The sequence below is a fragment of the Centroberyx affinis genome, unplaced genomic scaffold (assembly GCF_046629955.1).
Source record: "Centroberyx affinis isolate AG114_WGS23_722 - 3 ecotype Tasmania unplaced genomic scaffold, CSIRO-AGI_Caff_v1 ptg000266l_1, whole genome shotgun sequence".
Taxonomy (NCBI): domain Eukaryota; kingdom Metazoa; phylum Chordata; class Actinopteri; order Beryciformes; family Berycidae; genus Centroberyx; species Centroberyx affinis.
The window spans coordinates 464,329-484,178 of NW_027278947.1; the positions used below are offsets into that span (position 1 = coordinate 464,329).

The 19,850-nt window shown below is 39.1% G+C and overlaps 1 protein-coding gene across 1 annotated transcript; it reads right to left on the bottom strand.

Annotated features, from left to right (window-relative positions):
- Positions 1 to 1,723: 1,723 nt before the first annotated feature.
- On the bottom strand, positions 1,724 to 19,536 carry suclg1 (succinate-CoA ligase GDP/ADP-forming subunit alph). The gene is made up of 9 exons (XM_071546766.1): positions 19,466 to 19,536; positions 17,141 to 17,241; positions 14,511 to 14,627; positions 14,028 to 14,240; positions 13,251 to 13,308; positions 12,382 to 12,465; positions 11,503 to 11,654; positions 6,855 to 7,043; positions 1,724 to 2,174 (listed from the first exon to the last, which is right to left on the bottom strand). Exons 1-9 carry the CDS (start codon positions 19,497 to 19,499, stop codon positions 2,148 to 2,150), a joined length of 975 nt encoding a protein of 324 aa, XP_071402867.1. The 5' UTR covers positions 19,500 to 19,536; the 3' UTR covers positions 1,724 to 2,147.
- Positions 19,537 to 19,850: the final 314 nt, after the last annotated feature.

A 19,850-nucleotide genomic window follows, 5' to 3' on the forward strand; every position in this document is an offset into this window, starting at 1 on the left:
ATCACCTTCTGTCTATATAGAAGGTGCGGTGATAAGAGTGGGGAGAGTGAAGCCTGGGATTAGAATACGCAAATGCTCAATACAAAACAAATATTTTAATGTCAAAATTTGCAGGGATTTTTTTTTCTCTTTGCTGAGGACCCTATGACTCCCTCATGCGATCATAAGACACCTGGTATTCCCTGAGTTGAAAGAAAACATTCAGCAATTCTTGAAGAACAATTTCTCAAAAAAGAGAAAGCTACACACCACCGGAAGGCATGCTTTGGCCTCTTTTACAGTGTACGAACCCAAAGAAAGCAGAACTACAGCTTGGCAACTTTTGTATGAGAAGGAACTTCTGAGCCTCTAAACAAATAAGCTTTGAATTCCACCGTCAGTCATTATGTTAATTCGTTAATGCAGATTAAAAAGTAATTGCTAACAATGTGTACACATAATAATCTGTCTTGGCTGACTGCTGTGTAGGAGATAAGAATAGGCTGCAGAGATGTCCAGTGTAGGGCATTATATGCTTCATTACACACTTTTGTTCCTTGCGGGTTAATTTAAAAAGATTCTGGTGGAGCTGCCCAACTGTAACCTTATCTTCCCCTTTCATTTTCCTCCACTTAGTCTAATTTCACATTGTGGACAACAATGAGGTGCCAACTTAACCTATAGGTATTTGTGGATCTTGGAAGTCCATCTTAATTAGCAGCTAACCAGAATTTTTTCCTTTACTATTGACTTGTGTACACAGGGTCATATATTTATAATTTTAGATGTACTGAAACGTGGGTGATTCACTTCAAATCTACTTCCATTATCAGAATGTTGAAGGTCAGCTGTGTCCAAAACAAAATAAGTTTTGTCTATGAACAAGGGTTAAGAGCAATAGTCATGCTATACTTGAAAGTAAATTAATTTAATTAAAAGTTATAGCAGGGATATTGAAATACATTCCACTGAACCAGAATTCAATTAAAGCTCTGAATGTTTTCGGACCAATGTTCAGTAAAAACACCATTCATGCAGAATGTAGTTGTCCTAAAACTAGTCTCAAACCAGTTTGTAAGTGTTGTTAAGGGTAGAAAAGATAAATTCCTACTAAATAGCCTTTTATGGTAGGTATGTAGAGGTATTATTATAACCAAATACTGTAATTTTACATGTTAGGCTTTGGCTTTTGCAGTTTTCTTAATCAACCAATGAGACTGTGAGTGGGGAGTTTGAAATTTTGGAATGTATTGATGGATTATAATTCATCGTCTTCATCCTAATCGTTTTCTTGAATATTTTACCAGTGATTACACAAACCCATGATCCATACATTAGGAATTAATTTACCATTGTCCCTCAGTAGGACACTTTACTTCTGAGGACGTATACTAAATATTTAAGCATTTTTTAAGGAAGCAAAATCAGTAGTGTCATTTATCTGTCATGTACAGATCATAGTTACTGTAGATAAAATATGTAACTTTGAGAGACATTGGTATGCTCATGCTCCATACTGAATGAATGGGTTAGATTAAACATGGACTGTGCCCATTCAACATGTGATACCACTTGTTCCGTTGCATATTATGTCAAATTCTAAACTCCTTTTGTATGCCTCAAAAGGCGAAGACAAGGAATTCAGACTTACCAGACAGGCTCATTCTATAAGGAGACTACATCCAGAATGTGTGGATCTCAAACATGCCATGTGAAAGTATAAGCACAACACAGCAGAAAAAAATGATTTGAGAAATATTTCTTATTCAGGTGGACAGCCAGTGAAAATGAGTGATGGAATACGTCTTACAGTAGGAGTATAATAGAAAGAAACAGATCACCAAGGTTACCATGGCATCTCTCCTCCAGCTGTTGACTAAAAAGACATTGTACGGAGAAAAAAAAAAATAACACAACTTCTACTATATAAGCTTTTACACTGTGTACAATGAGTTATAGGATACCATTAAGACAGTATTATTTATTCTCTGTGTGTAAGGTACAAGTTCATAGCAGAAAGAGAAATTACAATATAAACACTGCATGTGCGTATGGTAGTTGAACTTAACAGGGTTCATAGACACTGTAGGGCATAGCCACCTCAAGAATCAGCCTGTTCATCTCAATTTGGGGCGGGAGGGTGAAGGTCCGATGCCTTCTTGCACAATTTACAACATCTTCCTCTTCTCAAACTCCTACGGAGATGGACAACAGAAAGAGAGAAAGAAATAACGAGTGAAATAAAGTGAGAGAGACATAAGAGGATGATTTATTCATGGAGAATTCGCACAGCTTATTTTGATCTTGAGCATCAGATCTGCTGTTGAGGAGAAACAGAGGTAGCTAGTGCTTGGATTTCCTGATGGCTGTTTTTTTTGTTTTTTGTTTTTTCCTGGGGAGGCAAATCCTGTCGCATGTATGTGTCAGTAAGTTTATGTTGTTCCCAGCACTAAAACAGCTTAATTTGCTGTGATCGATGAAGAGCACACGTCCCCAAATCTAATTTTAATCCACTTTTCAAATTCTGACAAGTATATATGAGCTTCACGTGCCGCAGACACACCTCCTGGTTGGAAGGGATAATTAGAATTTAGGTTAGGTTATAGTTACTGTGTGTATCAGTAAAGAGTCCAACCATGTGACAACAAATGATTGCATTATGTTAGCCATTAAAGAGGATGTAGCTATTTACATATTCAATTTGCAAAATATCAAACAAACCGCAGGATGATAGAATATGTCGTTCCCCAAAGAATTCCCATTCCGCAGGAAAAAAAAAACCTTTATGCAAATGTCATTTATCAGGTCTACAGAACACACACATACTTATGCACATGTTGGCCCATGCTAAATGACTTGTGGGTGCCTGGAGGCCTACTGCCACCTTGAGGGGAAAATGCGCTCATGTTTCTAGTCTGCACCACCGCTGTAAGATATCTGAAACACTTAGGAGGCAACACCAGTCTCTCTACCCTTGACTTTATGAGAAAGACAGAATGAAAGAGGAGACGTTTGGGTGGGTGGGTGGGTGGATGGGTGGATGGGTGGATGGGTGGGAGCGGGTGCAACATGGCTGTCCCCTTGTCCACTGGCATTCTCTTGACAGATGAGAAGCAGTGGGGTAAAGGGGGGTGTGGCACAGGATCCAGTGTCTAGGGGCAAAGCGGGCATATATCTATCAATTCACCCCAGATGAAACAGAAAAGCATGGAGAAAATGAGAGGAGAGGACGAAAGGAGGGAGTAATGCGACGGGATGAGTGACAAGAGAAAAGGAGGAAGAGGGTGCGCATGACATATGCAGGCATATGCTTTTATGATCTAAGAGAGCAGACAGTAACTCAAGGGTACAAGAGACGAATCATAGAGCCTAGGTAAGTGCAGGGGTGTTTGTGACAGAGGAAAAAAAAAGAGACATTTTGTGTGAGACAGAGTCAAGAGCCAAATATAGAAGAGGGCAGGAGAGAAGCCTGAGATGGAGAGGGCTTGACAACACAAGTCAAGAGGAAGAGGGGGGAATAAAATGAGGAAAATAGAGGGTGCCACTCAAAAGGGTGGTTGAAAATACTCGTGTGAATTGAAATTTGGGAAAGTGAAAAAGACAGGGTGAAAGAAAATGAAACCATTTACAAGCTAGCAATAATGATAACTTCTACAGAGCTGGGGCCAGATGTACGAGGAGTGCGCACACCAGAGGTATCGTGTACACCACTCTCAGCTTTTGAGTTGGGGGATTTATTGAACAAACAAAAACAAACTGAGGTTTAAATGCGTTTACCTCCATCTGCCCACACACTTGCATGAACATGTACTCGTGTGTATGCAAGCTTCACTGTGAGCGATAAGTAATTCAGAGTTGTATTATGATTATATAGTATTGCCAAATGCAAAGGAAAGACAAGAAGCAAAAAAGAAGGCTCTTACAGCAAGGTTTATATAAAAGTTATGTTTTCTGTACACCTAATTATAGATATCTTCTAAATATCTTATAAACAAGTTCATTAAAGTTATAGGTCATAATTTTTGTCTCTTGGGCTTTGTTTGGTTTCCTTGTTTTATTTTGTTTGAATACTGTATTGCATCATCTTGGTTTGTGACTGATTGATTAGTTAGAGCTAGGTACTCTCATTCTCTGTAAAGTCCACAGAGACATGCTTTGTGATGAAGGGCTATATAATTAAACTTGACTTGATAATTTGTCTACCTTGCATATTTATTAAGTCCTAGTTAGATCAATATGTTGTCGTTTGGTATCTTGTCCTTGCACCAGGAATGACATTGGAAAGAAGTATTACATGTTGTATTTGCATTCCATGTATGCCATTTTGCCTGTATTTTAATTAAAAAAAAGAAAGAAATATGAAAATGTGAATTAGTGATCATATTTGGTAATTTATGCGTTTCTGAAATAGAAATGCATAAAGAAGTGCAAAGTAGGAAAAGCTCAAGATTTCCATCCAAAATTGTAATGTATAGGTCGTCTGAATCAAATCCAAGCAACTATTTTGTCTTTTTGTTAGCCTGCATATTATTATTTGCTATTTTGTTTTCAACAAATTGTAAAATGGTAAAATCTGAAAATGTTGTAATGTTTACAGGGAGAGTGGTAGCAATGCCAGTTAGCTGTACCCTGCATATAGCAGAATGGGCAGTGTGTATCTGTAGTTATTACGATGAATTATGTTGCTGTGCAATGATGTGCTGATGTAACTGAGAAGACAATAGCATCTTCAGCAATGTGTTCATCTCAACGATGTACAACTCAGAACTTCCAGCATTATTACTGCTTGTCATCAGACATTTCATTTTACTAGTAATGCCTCAAAATAATACCCTCTTTTCCTTGATTCAAAATAAATACACAGTTGGCGATGCATGAACTTGCTTTTTTTTGCTTTTCTTATCAAGAATGAATGCATTGAGAGAGAAATCATGTGTAAAATGAGAAAATAATGGCACATCAACCACTGTTTATGGCCAGTTGGGGAAGTTGATAGGCTCTACGTTGTACACACAAAGTTCATTTTGCCTGCACACAATTTCATAATGATTGTAACAAAAATCATATACTGTAGCTATATTTGTCATTCATTAACTCTGATAAAATATGTTAATGCATGTTTGCACCATGGTGGATACACACCTTTTACTGCTTTATATTTATGGCATGTTGTGTTGAGCTCTATATGCAGGTTATCATGCTGCCCACACTAACAAAGCATTATGTTTACTTGCTTCTCTTATGTGTTAGTACTTCGATTAGAGTGGTCAATGAGATTAACAGAGATGTATGAACACAATGGGCTGCAAAATTAACAACCAGAGAACACGTTTTTCATCATTACGCGCAATGATTATAAATTAAACTTTGGAAAAAAATGCGTGTGAATCTATATCTGTGTGCAGTTGTGCCAGCACTGGTAATGAAAGTATAAGATGATGAATGGGTGTAATACATGCTTTCACTTTTTATATATCTTGTTAAAAGTGCTTCCCTAGTGATAAATTGAAATAAAGAGGCAGTGGCGCCAGCTCAGCCACTGTCAACAAACGTTTATTAATTTCTGCCCTTCTCTGTTGCCTTTCTTTATCGTGTATTAAAAGTTCAATTTCAACCTTGCTATTTCCCAGCAAAAATGAATTCCGGTGCCCAGTAAACTTACTCGTCATTTTCAGCTGCTCAGTGAAGGAGGACGGTGCTGCGATTCAGTGGCCGGCGTCGCAAGACATTTTGTTCTCAAGCCAAAAAAAGCAGTATAACCAAATGACAAAGCAATATTGCCATTACAGTATTTTGCATTGTGACATTACCTCTTCACTAGACGTTTCTGTTGGATCTCTGCTCTAATTAGCCAGTTTACAGTCTTTATTGTGAAAAGGTGATATTAGAATTTGTCCAAATTACAGGCCACTGTAATAAAAAAACTGTAAGATTTTTAAAGATCAAGTAAATCACTTTTTTATAATTTTCACCACTAAAGCAAACGTTTTGAGCAAAATGTGGGTCCCTAAAGTTTTTTTATTTGGTTATGCCTCATTTGAAAGTCAGTTTTTCCTGTTTTGAAGTGTCAAATTACCTGGTGTGTACCCCGTGTTTTGTTGCATTTTAATTTGGCAGCAACCATTGAAAGATTGTTTGAGAAAATGACTGAAGCTACAGGCAAGAACAGGAATGCAGACAGGGACAAAGATTGGAGGAGATTGATGGATGAGGGAGGGAAGAGAATTAACATTGGACAGAGTGGAGAAGCCTGATGGATAGGAGGAAAATTAACTCTGCAAAGCCTCTGCTATGTTTCCTGTTAAAAGTGAGAGGAACATTTGAACATCACATTTTGAATTATATTTTACGCAGAAGAAACATTATTTAGAGCAGTGGTTTTCAATCCTGGTCCTCAGGACCCAGAGTACTGCTGGTTTTCTATCCTACGAGGTAGTTAATTGCATTCGCCTGGTGTCCCAGGTGTAAAATAGCTCCTGATTAGATGGCTAGAATAAAATCCAGCAGGGCTCTGGATCCTGAGGACCAGGACCGGAAACCACTGATTTAGAGAATGTTACCTTGTCCCTTGGCATTTTCAAAAGTGCATGCGCATGTAATAGTGGGGATGCCAAACGCAGATGTATGACATTTGAATAATGCAGACGCCTCTAAAGATAACTATGGATATTCTTGCTGAAACTGGATTATAAATACACTGTCAAATAATAATGCTATAACTCACCATAATTAATTTCAAGATAAATCTTTGATAAATCTATAAACTTGAAAATGTATGGTCCTGCACACCCCAATATTTCTTTCTTGTATGTTTTGCATAAGAATACTGGCTATTGCATATGACATTATCTCAGTGTTCTGGAGAAAGGCCTCACCTTGAATATAGTGCTGCCTAGCTGTGCAGGGGACATGCTGACCACAACCCCAGCCGACTGGAGGGCTGCAATCTTCTCTTTGGCTCCGCCCTTTCCACCGGCGATGATGGCACCGGCATGGCCCATCCTACGGCCAGGAGGAGCAGTTAACCCCGCAATGAAGGACACCACAGGCTTGGCCTTGGCACCCTGAGCACAGCAGCAAGGAGGGAGAGAAAGGTAAAGCAAAAACATGAGAAGTGAAATTGGGTGCAAGGGACAGAACAGGAGAATGAGATCAGAAGAACATGTGAGAATGTGGGAGCAATGTTGGCAAAGCAATAAAAAGGATGCAAGGAAGGGACAAAAATAGAGAAACATTTATTTTATTTTTTCCTGCACCTGCATTCTACACATTCATTAGAAATAAAACATTCCATGTCCTCCCATTACCAAACCCCCCAGATAAAAGGCTTGTCTGACCAGTTATCTCTGTCTCAGCCTGCATTATTAAAACAAAGGGTCAATCAAGCCATTTAATTGCATGGGTGGGTGTGTGACCAGATAGGGTCTCAGGCTCCTGCCATTTCATATCATCTCATTTCTGAGATGGTAATTAGTCATGCAGGCACTGATTAGCTCAGCGCCTGTCTGTGCTGCTTGCTCACTGATGGATAGTTACATTCAACAGTTGAGATCATTTCCAAGGTGAAGAGAGCTAATATTTCATCTTCAGCAATAACATCATAATCTGAAGTAAGCCAGCTAGTGGGACGGAGGGAGTGTGCGTGTGCGTGTATGCAATAGCTAATATTTCATACTTAGCAATAACAGCATAATTGTAGAGGACACACACACACACGCTTGGCGTTCAAGGGGGCCAGTACCTCGTCTGGCAGACTGTTATCGGAGGGTTAAGATGTGATGTGTTCAACAACCCAAGGAACGTGGCGAGATCCTTTAAAAAGGCCCATATACCTCTGCTGCCATCTTAATTCCAAATTCAAACCTGACGCTGGCAGGAACGAGATGGCAGCCGCTAATATAAATTGGCAATGACTTTGGATAATTGTTTAAGAACTATCAAAATGCTCATCTGCCAGGGCAAACTGAAAAGGCCTTGGCTAGCAATACACTGCTAATGAGCCATATTAACACTTGAACAGTGAACAGGGAAATTAAATTAAGAGTAGAGAGATGAAGAAAGAAGAAAAGGCATTTCACTTCAAGGTGCTCTAAATATATGACATGCCACTGTTACATCCAGTGAAAATGCACCCACCAAATGAAGCAGCACCAAACCCCAGCTCCATCTCATCTTTCGTATTCTGAAGTCATCCACGTTTTGAGTAAATGAACCGCCCTAGTGTGAATCAAGTCTTAAATCTACCTAAACAGAATGGGGTTTAATTACTCTATTAATCCCTGCCTCCCTGGATACTAAGTACCAACAGCGCATAAAGGGAAGGGAGTCATATTACCATTCCTTTTTCCTGTCTTTTGTCTTCCACTGTTAGCAGCTGAGATATACTGCTTTAATTATGAGACCATACAGGGTGGTTTCCCCCACTTCTCTGTGTGCCAACAGGACTGGAGGAGGCCTTAGCTCTAAAACAAAACACAGCCTGCTCCAGGGTGAGGCATTATAGTTGTAAGATTAAGATGCCAAGCTGAGACAATTATAAGCCCCTATACACACGACAGGTACTTATTAATAAAGCTGGCATGTGTGCATACACATGGAGCACACCAACACGTACTTCTTCTAACCCAAGTCTCCCCAGACTACAATCTGTGTTAGTTTTCAGTGTTTGTTTCCACTGAATTACAAGGGCTTAGCTCAGCTCAATGGAGAGAGCCTGGGCTAAATGTCATGAGGTTGAAATGGAAAAATTTCAGTAAACCTTCACGGTAGCTTAGGTGCCAAATACTCCAACCTACTTTAAATGCATGAAGCAAATTGTAATACAGTCTTTCCATATAAAACTTATTTCTGACTTCAGAAAGCTACAGAAGACTGTGAGTCTCCAGAAATGATAGGCAGACCTTTGATATAGGTGACATATGAGACCAAGTTATGTTGGCAAGCTTTCAAGACACTGATGCAAAGACTGAACCTTGAAATATTCCCTCCACCATAAAATCTGACAGCGGAACCTGGTGGAAAATATAAAGCTACTTATTGAATTTTACAGAATTCCAATGTCCATAGATGAATTTGTTAAATTCATAATGGGATCGATACTTCTTGACATTAAGTGGAAAAGTTGTGCCTTTTGGTGTAAAGTGTCTTTCACACTGTGCATTCTACAGTATATATAATCTGTCCAGTAGGGCAGGATTTGTCAAGTTATTGTGATATGCATCTTCTTAAAGACCCCGTGAAATGAAAGATGACTTTGATGACACACACCAAAAAACTCAAGGGAGGTTTTGATTTGTGATCAAAACAGCTCAAGATCATTTTTTTCCTATTCATCCTCTAAATGCACTGTAAAATGTTTCATTGTACATGGGTGCGGGACATTTTGATTGATTTCTCTAGCGTGCTCAAGGTGCTGCGCTGGGGACTCATTTAAAAGATAATGTGTTTACAAAAGTTCATCTTTACAACAAATCAATGTGCTAGAGATCTCATAAAAAGGCTCATTAATAGGCTTTTCCGTCTTTTTAGCAGGCAAACCTGTTAAACTTCCCCATTCTATCAAAACAGAGTGAGAGAAATCTAGCACCCAGTCTAGGCCTACACTAAAATGTTTTCTTACGGGGTCCAATCCCATACGGCTGAAACCCTATTGTTTTTGTCAGGATTTTTCACCGATCGGCTACATGGTGGCACTATAACAGGAAACTTTACGTTTTTGGCCAATAACTCCTGAACCATAAGGTCTAGAATCATATTTTTCTCTCTTCAGATTCCTTGGCTCAAGCAGAGTTGATCCAACATTTTTTTAAGGCACAGCATATATAGACTTCTTAGATTTCAGCTATTACCCAGAGATAAGAAAATCACAACGGTTTGCCCGTGGTGCACAAATGAAGTTGACGGCAAAGACACGCAAACAGGAAGTAAGGCACAATTCCTAAATGGTTCATTCCACATTCGTTTTTTTCAGGCCAGCCTTGCAATAGCAACTATTTAAAAAAAACTTATTTTATCTCGACCAAATGTTACACACAGCATATTTCAGCTGCCTATATCATCTTCGTATCACAGAATGTTGATACTTGTAACCATTTGGCCTTGACACACAAAAGAAGTTGACGACAAAGATACAAATAGGAAAGGAGTCAGATTTCCTAAATGTTTAATGCCTAACCTTCCAAACTTCACATACCTGTTTGCAAAGGGCCCAAAAATGTGTCAGACCACATTTAATAATGCTGAATATTTCAAACATCAGGACAAATTGGCAATTTTTCAAATGGCAATATGTCAGGCACCATTTTGCCTGCAGTTATAGGACTTTCACTGAAATGTTCTATTGCTGAGATGTAGAACTTTTCCAAAATGATGAATCAAGCTTATATTCTCACTGTCAAATCATTTGCCCCACTGGCTTGGACCTTGCTAATGGCCACTTGCAGCTGTAGTTATTTATTTTACCTTTATTTTTTTGAGGAAAGCTGACTGAGCACACTTTCTCTTTGCCAGCAACAACCTGCTTCACATTCATACGGTTCCTCACATTCACACATGGGACCTGCCCTAGGTTACTGTATTGATGATTTGAATATAAATGTATTCAAATTAAAGAAGACTGCAGTTTGCACCAAAGTAAAATGATGTCTTCACAAAACAATACCTTCGTTTTTAGCTTTCTTTGTGCTATTGTCGACCACTTAAAAAGGTCTAACTAAACCATTTTGTGTACAATGTTCTACACAATCGACTTTCAGTGGGAGATCTGCTGCTCACTCCCACGCTCTGCTGGGCTTTTTCATGCATGTTAGTGTTTCATTTGAATGGTCCCTAGTTGTCAACACTCTGGGTGATTAGGTGGGGGTGTTTGTACTTTATACGTTGAGTGAGAGAAGTTATTCTCCTGAGACGCCAGGGGGAGATTTGCATGCATTAGGGCAGCCGAAAGCAAATCAAATCCATTTCTCAGCTCCACAGCACCTTAAACACACACTCTCTCTCACACACACAAAAACAAACACACACGCGCAGCAAAATTAACAGAGAGTAAAAGTCATCTGCGACTAGCAAAATCCCGAGTACAGGCCCACTGAAGTGAAGAACGTCACTTGAAAGTTCTTAGCCACTTAGCTACATAAGCCACCCTCACCCTCACACCCGTCACGTGTCTGCATCGCAAAAGTGATGGTGGTAAACTGTAAATCTCTGGAACATGCCCTGTGAATCACAACTTCATCCCATCTCTCTGTCTTTCTCAAACAACACACATACACAACCGGAGCGAAAGCCTGGGGCTATAATCACAATGAAAGGATACTCAGTTGTACTACCTTGTCCTCGCTGTATGATGGTTTGCAGCGTTCACTAGAGCTGATAGATTTGAAAGGGCATGACTAATAGCTAATTCAGAGAGCGATCCATTTGTTTTTAATCTGAACAAATACGTTTGGCTGCAGCTGTAGCATAGCATATTATAAGGAGACTGAAGTGAGAATAATGGGGGATCCTGTGTGTGTATACCCTTACAGAGTTGTGCTGTTTGAGGTAATCTGCTGCATTCTCCTCTGCGTTGCCACCAATTTCTCCGATAAGGATGATGCCGTCTGTCTTGGGATCCTGCAGGAACACCTCCAGACAATCGATGAAGTTTGTGCCGTTGAATGGATCACCACCAATACCTGGCCAAGACAAAGCAAACACTTGTGGTGCCCAATTCAAGACTCTCAAAGGATAATTCCTGTATTTATTTGATATTCAGGTGACTCTTCAGCCTGTGAGTAGAATAAGAAGCAGGTGAAGCTTGTATGTACGGTGTGGTCTGATGATCAAAACAGCACAATGGATATTTTGTACTGATGATGGGGTAGCTGGAAAACATTTTGCAATGTCTGCATTATTTGATCTGAGAACAAGACATGGTATTTTTTGGATGTAGAATAAACATCATTTTATATTCCAATATCTCAGTTTGACAAGTGTTTTCTTCCATTGTTGAGTGCCAGCTCCTCTTGCGTCTAGTGGTCTGATCATCATAACATTATCAGCAATAAATATTCAAATATTCAAGCAAAATATAGAAATCAACAGTGTTAAAAGGAATTGAGGTCATGGGAACAAGATTTTTCATTCACCTTAAAATGAACAACACTTTGTTTAACGGTGTATTTGCCCGTAGACCAGATACATGCTAATCTCCCTTTATCTCTGTATGGGAAAAAATGTCATGTCAGACACCATTTTGAAATCTGGCAGTTTAATGTTCCCTTGCTTATCAGCAAACATCCACCAAAGCACGACTTTTTCCAATTTGTTATGGTCCAATCATAAATTTGGTACCTTCCAGCTCCACCAAACAGCACATATTTTAATTCATATTCAGTATGACACAGGTCACCGGTAGCTTACCAATGCAGAGTGATTGGCCCAGGCCGACTTGAGTAGTTTGGTGCACAGCTTCATATGTCAGGGTACCCGATCTAGACACAATGCCTAAAATAATAAGCAAGGATAATTTTATTATGTCATATTTGGAAAAACAACAAATAAACCTTAACTATTAACCTTACTATTAAAATACTGCTCCGATCACATACCAGGCCTATAACATATGAGAGGGGTGACAGAAGGAAAAGAACTGCTGCTGCATTTCAAAAGAATTTATATTCTGGTCTTTGCCTTCAGTTCAGCATGCCAGCAAAAGCAAAAGGGATTACTGCACCATAGAGCAGCTCTATACCAGTTGCTCTGTCTATACAGTGGAAGTGATGTCAGTTGATTTGACTATAAAACAGACTGTTTGCAAATGTCCACGGACGAGCAGCAGCACACACAGCTAATCGAGCCGTCTGCTGTCTGGGAGAAGAAAAACTGTGAGGAGCCATCAATGGTGTCGGCTTCATCTACAATAAAAGTAGCTTCATCTTGAATAGGCACATAAGAGGAAAACCTTGCCAGGACTGCTACTCTTTGTGCGCTAGTGAAGCTTAGTTGTGCTTTCATTTCTTTCTATTCCATCACACACTGAAGTCATTCACAGACTGGGACACTTACTGGAGAACTTTGAGCCAGCAATTGACGTTCTGTTTGTAGATACACACATGTAAGCTGTCAGTCAGCGAGTATTCTCTACTGAAACATACAAGTCAATACAGAACTTCTGTTTTGTAGTAGTAAGTAAAATTTAAAAAAAGAGACTCCAACCTGAAACAATATAATTCTGACTAGGCTATAATTTATAATTTAATACATTTCATGAACAGTTTAGGTAATCATACCAATTCTTCCTTTCTTGTGAATGTGGCCTGGCATGATCCCAATCTTGCATTCTCCAGGCTGCAAATAAAACATTTCAAAATTTAATTGAAATGGAGGCATTATTACACTCAGACGCATACATATATACTTTACTACTACTGCTGAATATCACTGTTATGTTACTGATACTAGTTCCAGAACAAATTCATTACCAGTTTGATAGGTTTCTTTACTGACTGAAAACATATTTCATTACATAGAATAGAATAAATTATAATTTAACTTTTTTTATATGCCCTCAGCTCGTCTTAAATAAATCCAAACACAGTCAATGTATTGCCTCAGTACAAATTCTCATAAGCAAGAAGAAAACTTAAAAAATCCAAACTTTGCAATACCTTAAAATCCAGACAGATACCAAAAATAGTTACAGTGCCAGTTTGATATCGAACCTACTGTTACCAATACCACAGATTGCATATTTTACAACACTAAGAGAAAATCATACTCCTTTTAGGTTTGACTATGACTGTGCTCCATTCTCATTTATTATTCTAAGGAGGTAACAGTATATTAGCATGTTAAGTCCGCAAATTATCCCTGGATTCGGAGAGGAAATTTCTGCTTTCAGTCCTCCATCCAACACCATCCCTCTCCTCCCCTAAAAAGCACCTTCAGTTGTCTATTTCGATGCCTGGTATTGGTACCTTGTAAAGTCAAAATTTTGGTTGTCACAAGACTCATACAGTCCCACACTCACTCACTCCAGTCAAGGCTGTGTGTGTGTGTGCTCTTACGTTGATGACTCCTGGGCAGTTGGGGCCTATGAGGCGGGTGGTGCCCTGGCGCAGCAGCTTATGTTTGACTCGCACCATGTCCTGCTGAGGGATGCCCTCGGTGATGCACACCACCAGGGGCATCTCTGCGTCAATGGCCTCGATGATGGCTGCTGCCGCAAATGGAGGGGGCACATAAATCACCGTGGCATGTGCCCCGGTGCCCTCCCTCGCCTGGAGCAAAGAGTGAAGGCAGGGGAGGTGCATTAAAACGGAAATTCTAAAGTTATGAAATAGTGCCACCTAATGTTTCTTTAAAAAAAAATCATTTGTAAAGCTTCATAGTCCGTCAGGGTCTATTTGCTGCAAATTTGTCAGATTTATTCTAAAGATTTTTTTTTAATACACTTTTCCAAAACTCTGCTTTCAAACTCCACATGAGCTACTTCAGATATCAAGGAACTTCAAAGGAAAAACCACAGACAAGTATGGGGGCAAACGTACCTCCTTGACAGAATTGAAGACTGGCAGGCCGAGGTGCGTCTTGCCCCCCTTACCTGGGGAAACACCTCCGACCAACTGGGAGCCATAGTCAATTGACTGCTGACTGTGGAACGTCCCCTAGAAAGACAGAAGAGTCAGAGTGTGTGTGTGTGTGTGTGTGTGTGTGTGTGTGTGTGTGTGTGTGTGTGTGTGTGTGTTTGTGTGTGTAATGGAGTGGGTTGCAGCCACACTTGCAGCGTCAACCTTGAGATATCATTACAGACAGTAGAGAGGAAGGAGGAGATATGCTGCCATCCAGGATTAATCACTTGTGCGGAGTGATGTCTGCCAAAGGGATAGCCAGAGAACTGGCATAAACTGGGTTCCCATCCAAGTATTTTTATGTAAATTATGATGCATCAAATTACAAAAGCTAAATGGAAAGGGCAAATATTGCAAAAAGGTTTTTACACTCGCTTGGGGAGGAAAGGTTTCTCGTTGACAAAATATGTAATGAACAGCGATGGAAATGCACTTGTCAAATAAATAATGACATAAGCTTAGTTCAATCTCCTTGCACAATGATTCAAAAATTCAAAAGTGGCTTTGGATATTCTCAAAGACAGACTGTAACATATCTCCCAGAAATGTCTTACAAGCTGTTGCTCCCATGTAGGCTATAAGGCGATCGTCACGGTTGCATTGCCATAGTTGGTGGATTCTTTTTTTCCACCCGACATTCAGGAAGCCCATTTATTCGCTTCAACCTAGCTGATGGAAACACACCTAATTTGCATGTGAATTTTGTGACATTTCAGAAGTTTGCTTAAAATTCTTTTAAAGGTTGAGTGGAAATATAGCTCCTGACACCTAGAGAAATCCAGAATAAAGAATAAATATAGTCAACACATGATATGGCCTTATTATTTCAAATGTCGGTACTATCATGAGCTGTCCACTTTTTGTTTCCACTCGTTCTAAAGCACATTGGGTGTATACTGTACTTTCCAGAAAGGAAAGTCCTCAAGAGTCAGTGTGCCAGTAAGCACAAGTGAAATTTAATAGGCTAACCACAGTTAGGCCAGTATACTATATGAAGGACTGTACTGATTTTATAAGTTAATACAAAATACTGGTGTTGGTAATTTCAGCACCAACTGTTGGTATTTGCTGTTGATAGTGTTTTGTTCTGTATTTGGTACAAATGTCACCATTATGGCCTATTTAAAACCAGAGTGAACCAGGTAAAGTTACGATAACACTATGGGAATGGAATGTATTTTTGGGAGGTAAAACTGTGCGAGTGAAATCTTGTAAATCTTGTAAAATAACTTTCTGAGAAAATTAGTTCATCAAGGTGTTCTATAATTGATTTTCAGCTAAGGAAATCCTATCAGCGAGAGTTAATAATTACAGAAGATGTTGAAACAATGTACATCAAGTACTCAAAGGTCATGACTACAACAAGTGCAAATGACCCTAATGTAAAAATGATAACTGGCGCTGTTAAGAGGAATTAGAAACTATGAATCAGCATTTTTCACCCCCCAATTGTAATATTCTATCATTTCTATGCAGTATTCCTTTGCCCTGCTAACTTTGCTCTTTTTGCCAGACACTATTCTCGCTAATGTTGGGACAATAAATTTGAAAAATGGTTTGCTTATCAAGCCAGAAAGACAAGTCAATGTGCACTCGATAGCACTCGCTTCATTACTCATCCTTTTCTAATTACCCCGAGTGTTCATTAGAACTATATTTAACAACCCTTTATTATGTTGAAGAGAAAGGGGAAGATGAAAAATGAAATGTGCATAAGGATAGAGGAGGGGTATAAATCTGTAAAGTCAAAGTTTCTAGCTTGCTGAACACAGTTGCCAATATTTTTATTCTTCTTGACTGGACGTGGTTCAAAGACAATCACCTGCAATCTTTCATGCTCTTGAAAAACAATCTGGGTGATTAATAATCACCCGCCACACAAAGTTATTATAATTGACTAAAACCAAGAGTAAAGTCAAAGTAAAAACTGCAACTTAAATATTCTGCCTCAGGAACTAAAACAGAAGAAAAACAAAGCTGAATTATTTTCAGTTTTAGTTATTTTCATTATTGGCATATATAGAAAAAAATATATTTTATTGAATGGACCCAGACCAACTATAGCTACAACAACAATACATTATCAATATATAGATAACTAATATTCCCATCCAAGGACAATTTCCAGCACGTACACAAAGCATGTAATACCAGTGCATGCCTGATGAAATACTAAACTTTTCACTAAAATAAAAAGCTAAAACTGATCATTTATGAAAATTAAGAACTAAACTAAAACACCTAAAAATAACTTGGAAGTACACTAAAATGGAAACCAAATTTGAAAGTGAAGTAAAAACTGATGGTAATCATAAATAACGCTGCCTCTCCAGTCCCGTTAGTCACACAGGGCATAGATGCACTGTGTGCTTAGATGTACAGAGAAGCGAGGGTTTGGGGTGTGTGCAAGTAGCAAGGAAATACGCTGGTGTCACAACAAGAGTACAATAAGCTGCTCTGACTGCGTGACTGGGGAGGAAGAATAAAACAAAACAAACAAAAAAAAACTGTGTTGATGGTGTGAAACATCAAAAGTTGTCTATGCGAACCTGTTTCCCTGTGAAACCTTGGCAGATGACCTTGGTGTTCTTGTCGATGTACAGGTTCTTCCTTGAAGCTGTATAGCAGTGCCTGACTCCACTCTGCTGCACTGAAACAAAAAAAGAGAAAAGGGCAACACAATGAGATTTTGGCTGACATTTCTCCAAATATCAATAAACCACCAAAGTCATATACAAAGGATGAAACCTTTCTATCCACTTGTTGACAGAGAAAGGGCAAATGTCTGGGGACACAGACTGCACTGTAACATGCACGTAACAAAATCACTGTACGCATTATGTAAGGGGTACATCAAGGTGTGCTGTTATCCAAAAATAATACACGGTTTGGAGGTCAAGGGCCCTCAACAAAAAGCTGATTACATTAGTTTTCAATAATGGACAACCTCATAATGTTCCTTTTTATACCATTGCAAATTGCCAAAAGTTGAAAATCAGGACTGTCTATTCAGCTTTCCTCAGAGAAAATTATTCTTTAGACTTTGATCACTACCAGTGTTTTGGCAACAGTCCCTCTGCTTTATCTTTTATTTGTTACTGAAGAACCATTTTAGCCTCTCTCCGGCTTTCTACTGTAACTGTGACCATGTGCTTAGCTCTGTGTAGCTAATTTGCACAATAGAAATGAATAGAGGTTAGATTTTGCAATTAAAAGAGTTAGCTGCTTTAGCTGACATGGTGTCAACCACAGTCAGTTGGCACATCAGTGGCAAATTTAACACTTCAGAGAACACAGTAAGTCTAATCAAACCCTCTAGAAGTGACTGTAGTTAAATGATTTCCAGGGATGTGACGAAAGCTTGCGACAAAAAATTACAAATGACAACAAAGATACAAAAGTTTGACGATATGCACTGTGGAGTTGAAACATTTTTCATGATTTCAGCTGCTGTATAATGTATACAAAATGACATTCAGAATGTTTTTCTCTTTTGCATTGTTAGGGTTAGAGAGTGTATGGCTAGCAAGTTGTAGCTTGGGTCATCACACTTCCAGTGAGCCCAGCTGAACTACTGTGAAGACGCAGCAGGTGACAAGATGGACTCAAGTGAAACTGAAATTGAAGACGCACTGTCAAGTTTTAAGACTGCTGTGTGGCAGCACGCTGGATTTCCAATTAAGGCAGAAAATGACAAAAAGACAACTGACAAGACCATGCCTTGCCTTACAGGTAAAACTAGCAACACGCTGCACCATGTAGAACATCACAATGAAAAACTGCAGTCTCCAATATATGGTAAAATGTTGTCTTTGAGTCTTAAATAAGGTTTCATAGGTCTTAAAAATTTAGCTGTTCCTACACATTAGTTAGTTTATAGTGAGAAATTACCCTGGTTGTGCAGATGTATACTTTTTATTTTTTGTTTGTTTGTTTTTTTTACTCTTCAGGCTTATTTGGGGATGACAGTGGTGTTACATTTTATTTGAACTGGCATTAAAAAGGTCTTAAAACGTTTTTAATTCACCTCATATAAACCCAGAGATGCTCAAACGATCATAATGTGTAGCAAGAGGTGTGTAGTTTGTCACCAAAATGTGTAGTTTTCGCTTGTTTTACAGACATATTACATAACAGCACTTGAGTTGGAAGACAACATGTTTAATGGGAGCAACCAGCAGTACTCGTCTCAGTGGCTGAACTTTGGTCTCTTCACAGTGCCTCATTCAAACAACTCATCAGTGACACTATAGCTAAGTTCACGAGCCCTATTCAGCTCAATATCCTAAGAAAGTTGCTGACAGTTTTTAAACTCCACTGACGCCAATTGATCGGTCAGTGACTGCCCTTGCAAATACCTTGTCAAAACAGCACCATGTAAACCAATGTGACCAACAAAACAATTTGTCTGGCTCAGCTGTCAAATCTAATCACCGGGCAGCAAGCATGCAGCTGCTCCCTAGACAACGCTAAATGAAGACTAAACATTACTCAGACAAAACAACTAAAATGTTCGCACTAATCGTACAAAATAGTGGATATATTACATTAAGTCAAAAGGACATAGGAGGTCAAAGTTCAACACTTGCTCTGGCCTGGGACGAGGCTAAAGTTAGGTTACTGTCTATCGTTAATGTGAAGCTAGCTAGCTGGCTAACTAGCCGAGTTCCACCAGAAAGAATGTTGGCAGGACACCTAGCATGCTAGCTAACTGACAGATAGACACAGCAAGGTTTGCAGACCATGGCAAGACTTTGTGGCCTACAGAGCTCGTCCAGTGTGCACAACCGTGCCCAGGAGTGCGTTTCTGTGGCACAAACTAAACTGTCAGAAAAAAATTATAAATAATTTTAGGAATTAGTTCAAATACTTACAAAGCAGCCTGGCAAACAACCTGCTATGCGACATCTTCGGTCATTCACCAATGACACTGGAGGCTGTGGACCTGATACAAAGCTGTAAGCTGACTACAAATATCCCGGTGAAGTCCGGATCTTCAAAACAACATGTTAACGTTTCTAAATAAGCTCCGAAAATGCTGAATTTATCGATATTGACTGTTATTCTATTTTTCCTCATAAGCTGTAAATGTAGTGCACAAGACATTCAATGACATTTAAATTATTTCAGGCAAAATATAAAGCCTCCGTTGTAATCACAATGGATTCTGGGTAGTGAAGTTCTCTACACAATAAGTGAAATTTAAGGTTGTCAACACCAGAGGGCGCATCAACCACATGGATAGAAGTTAAAAGGGCA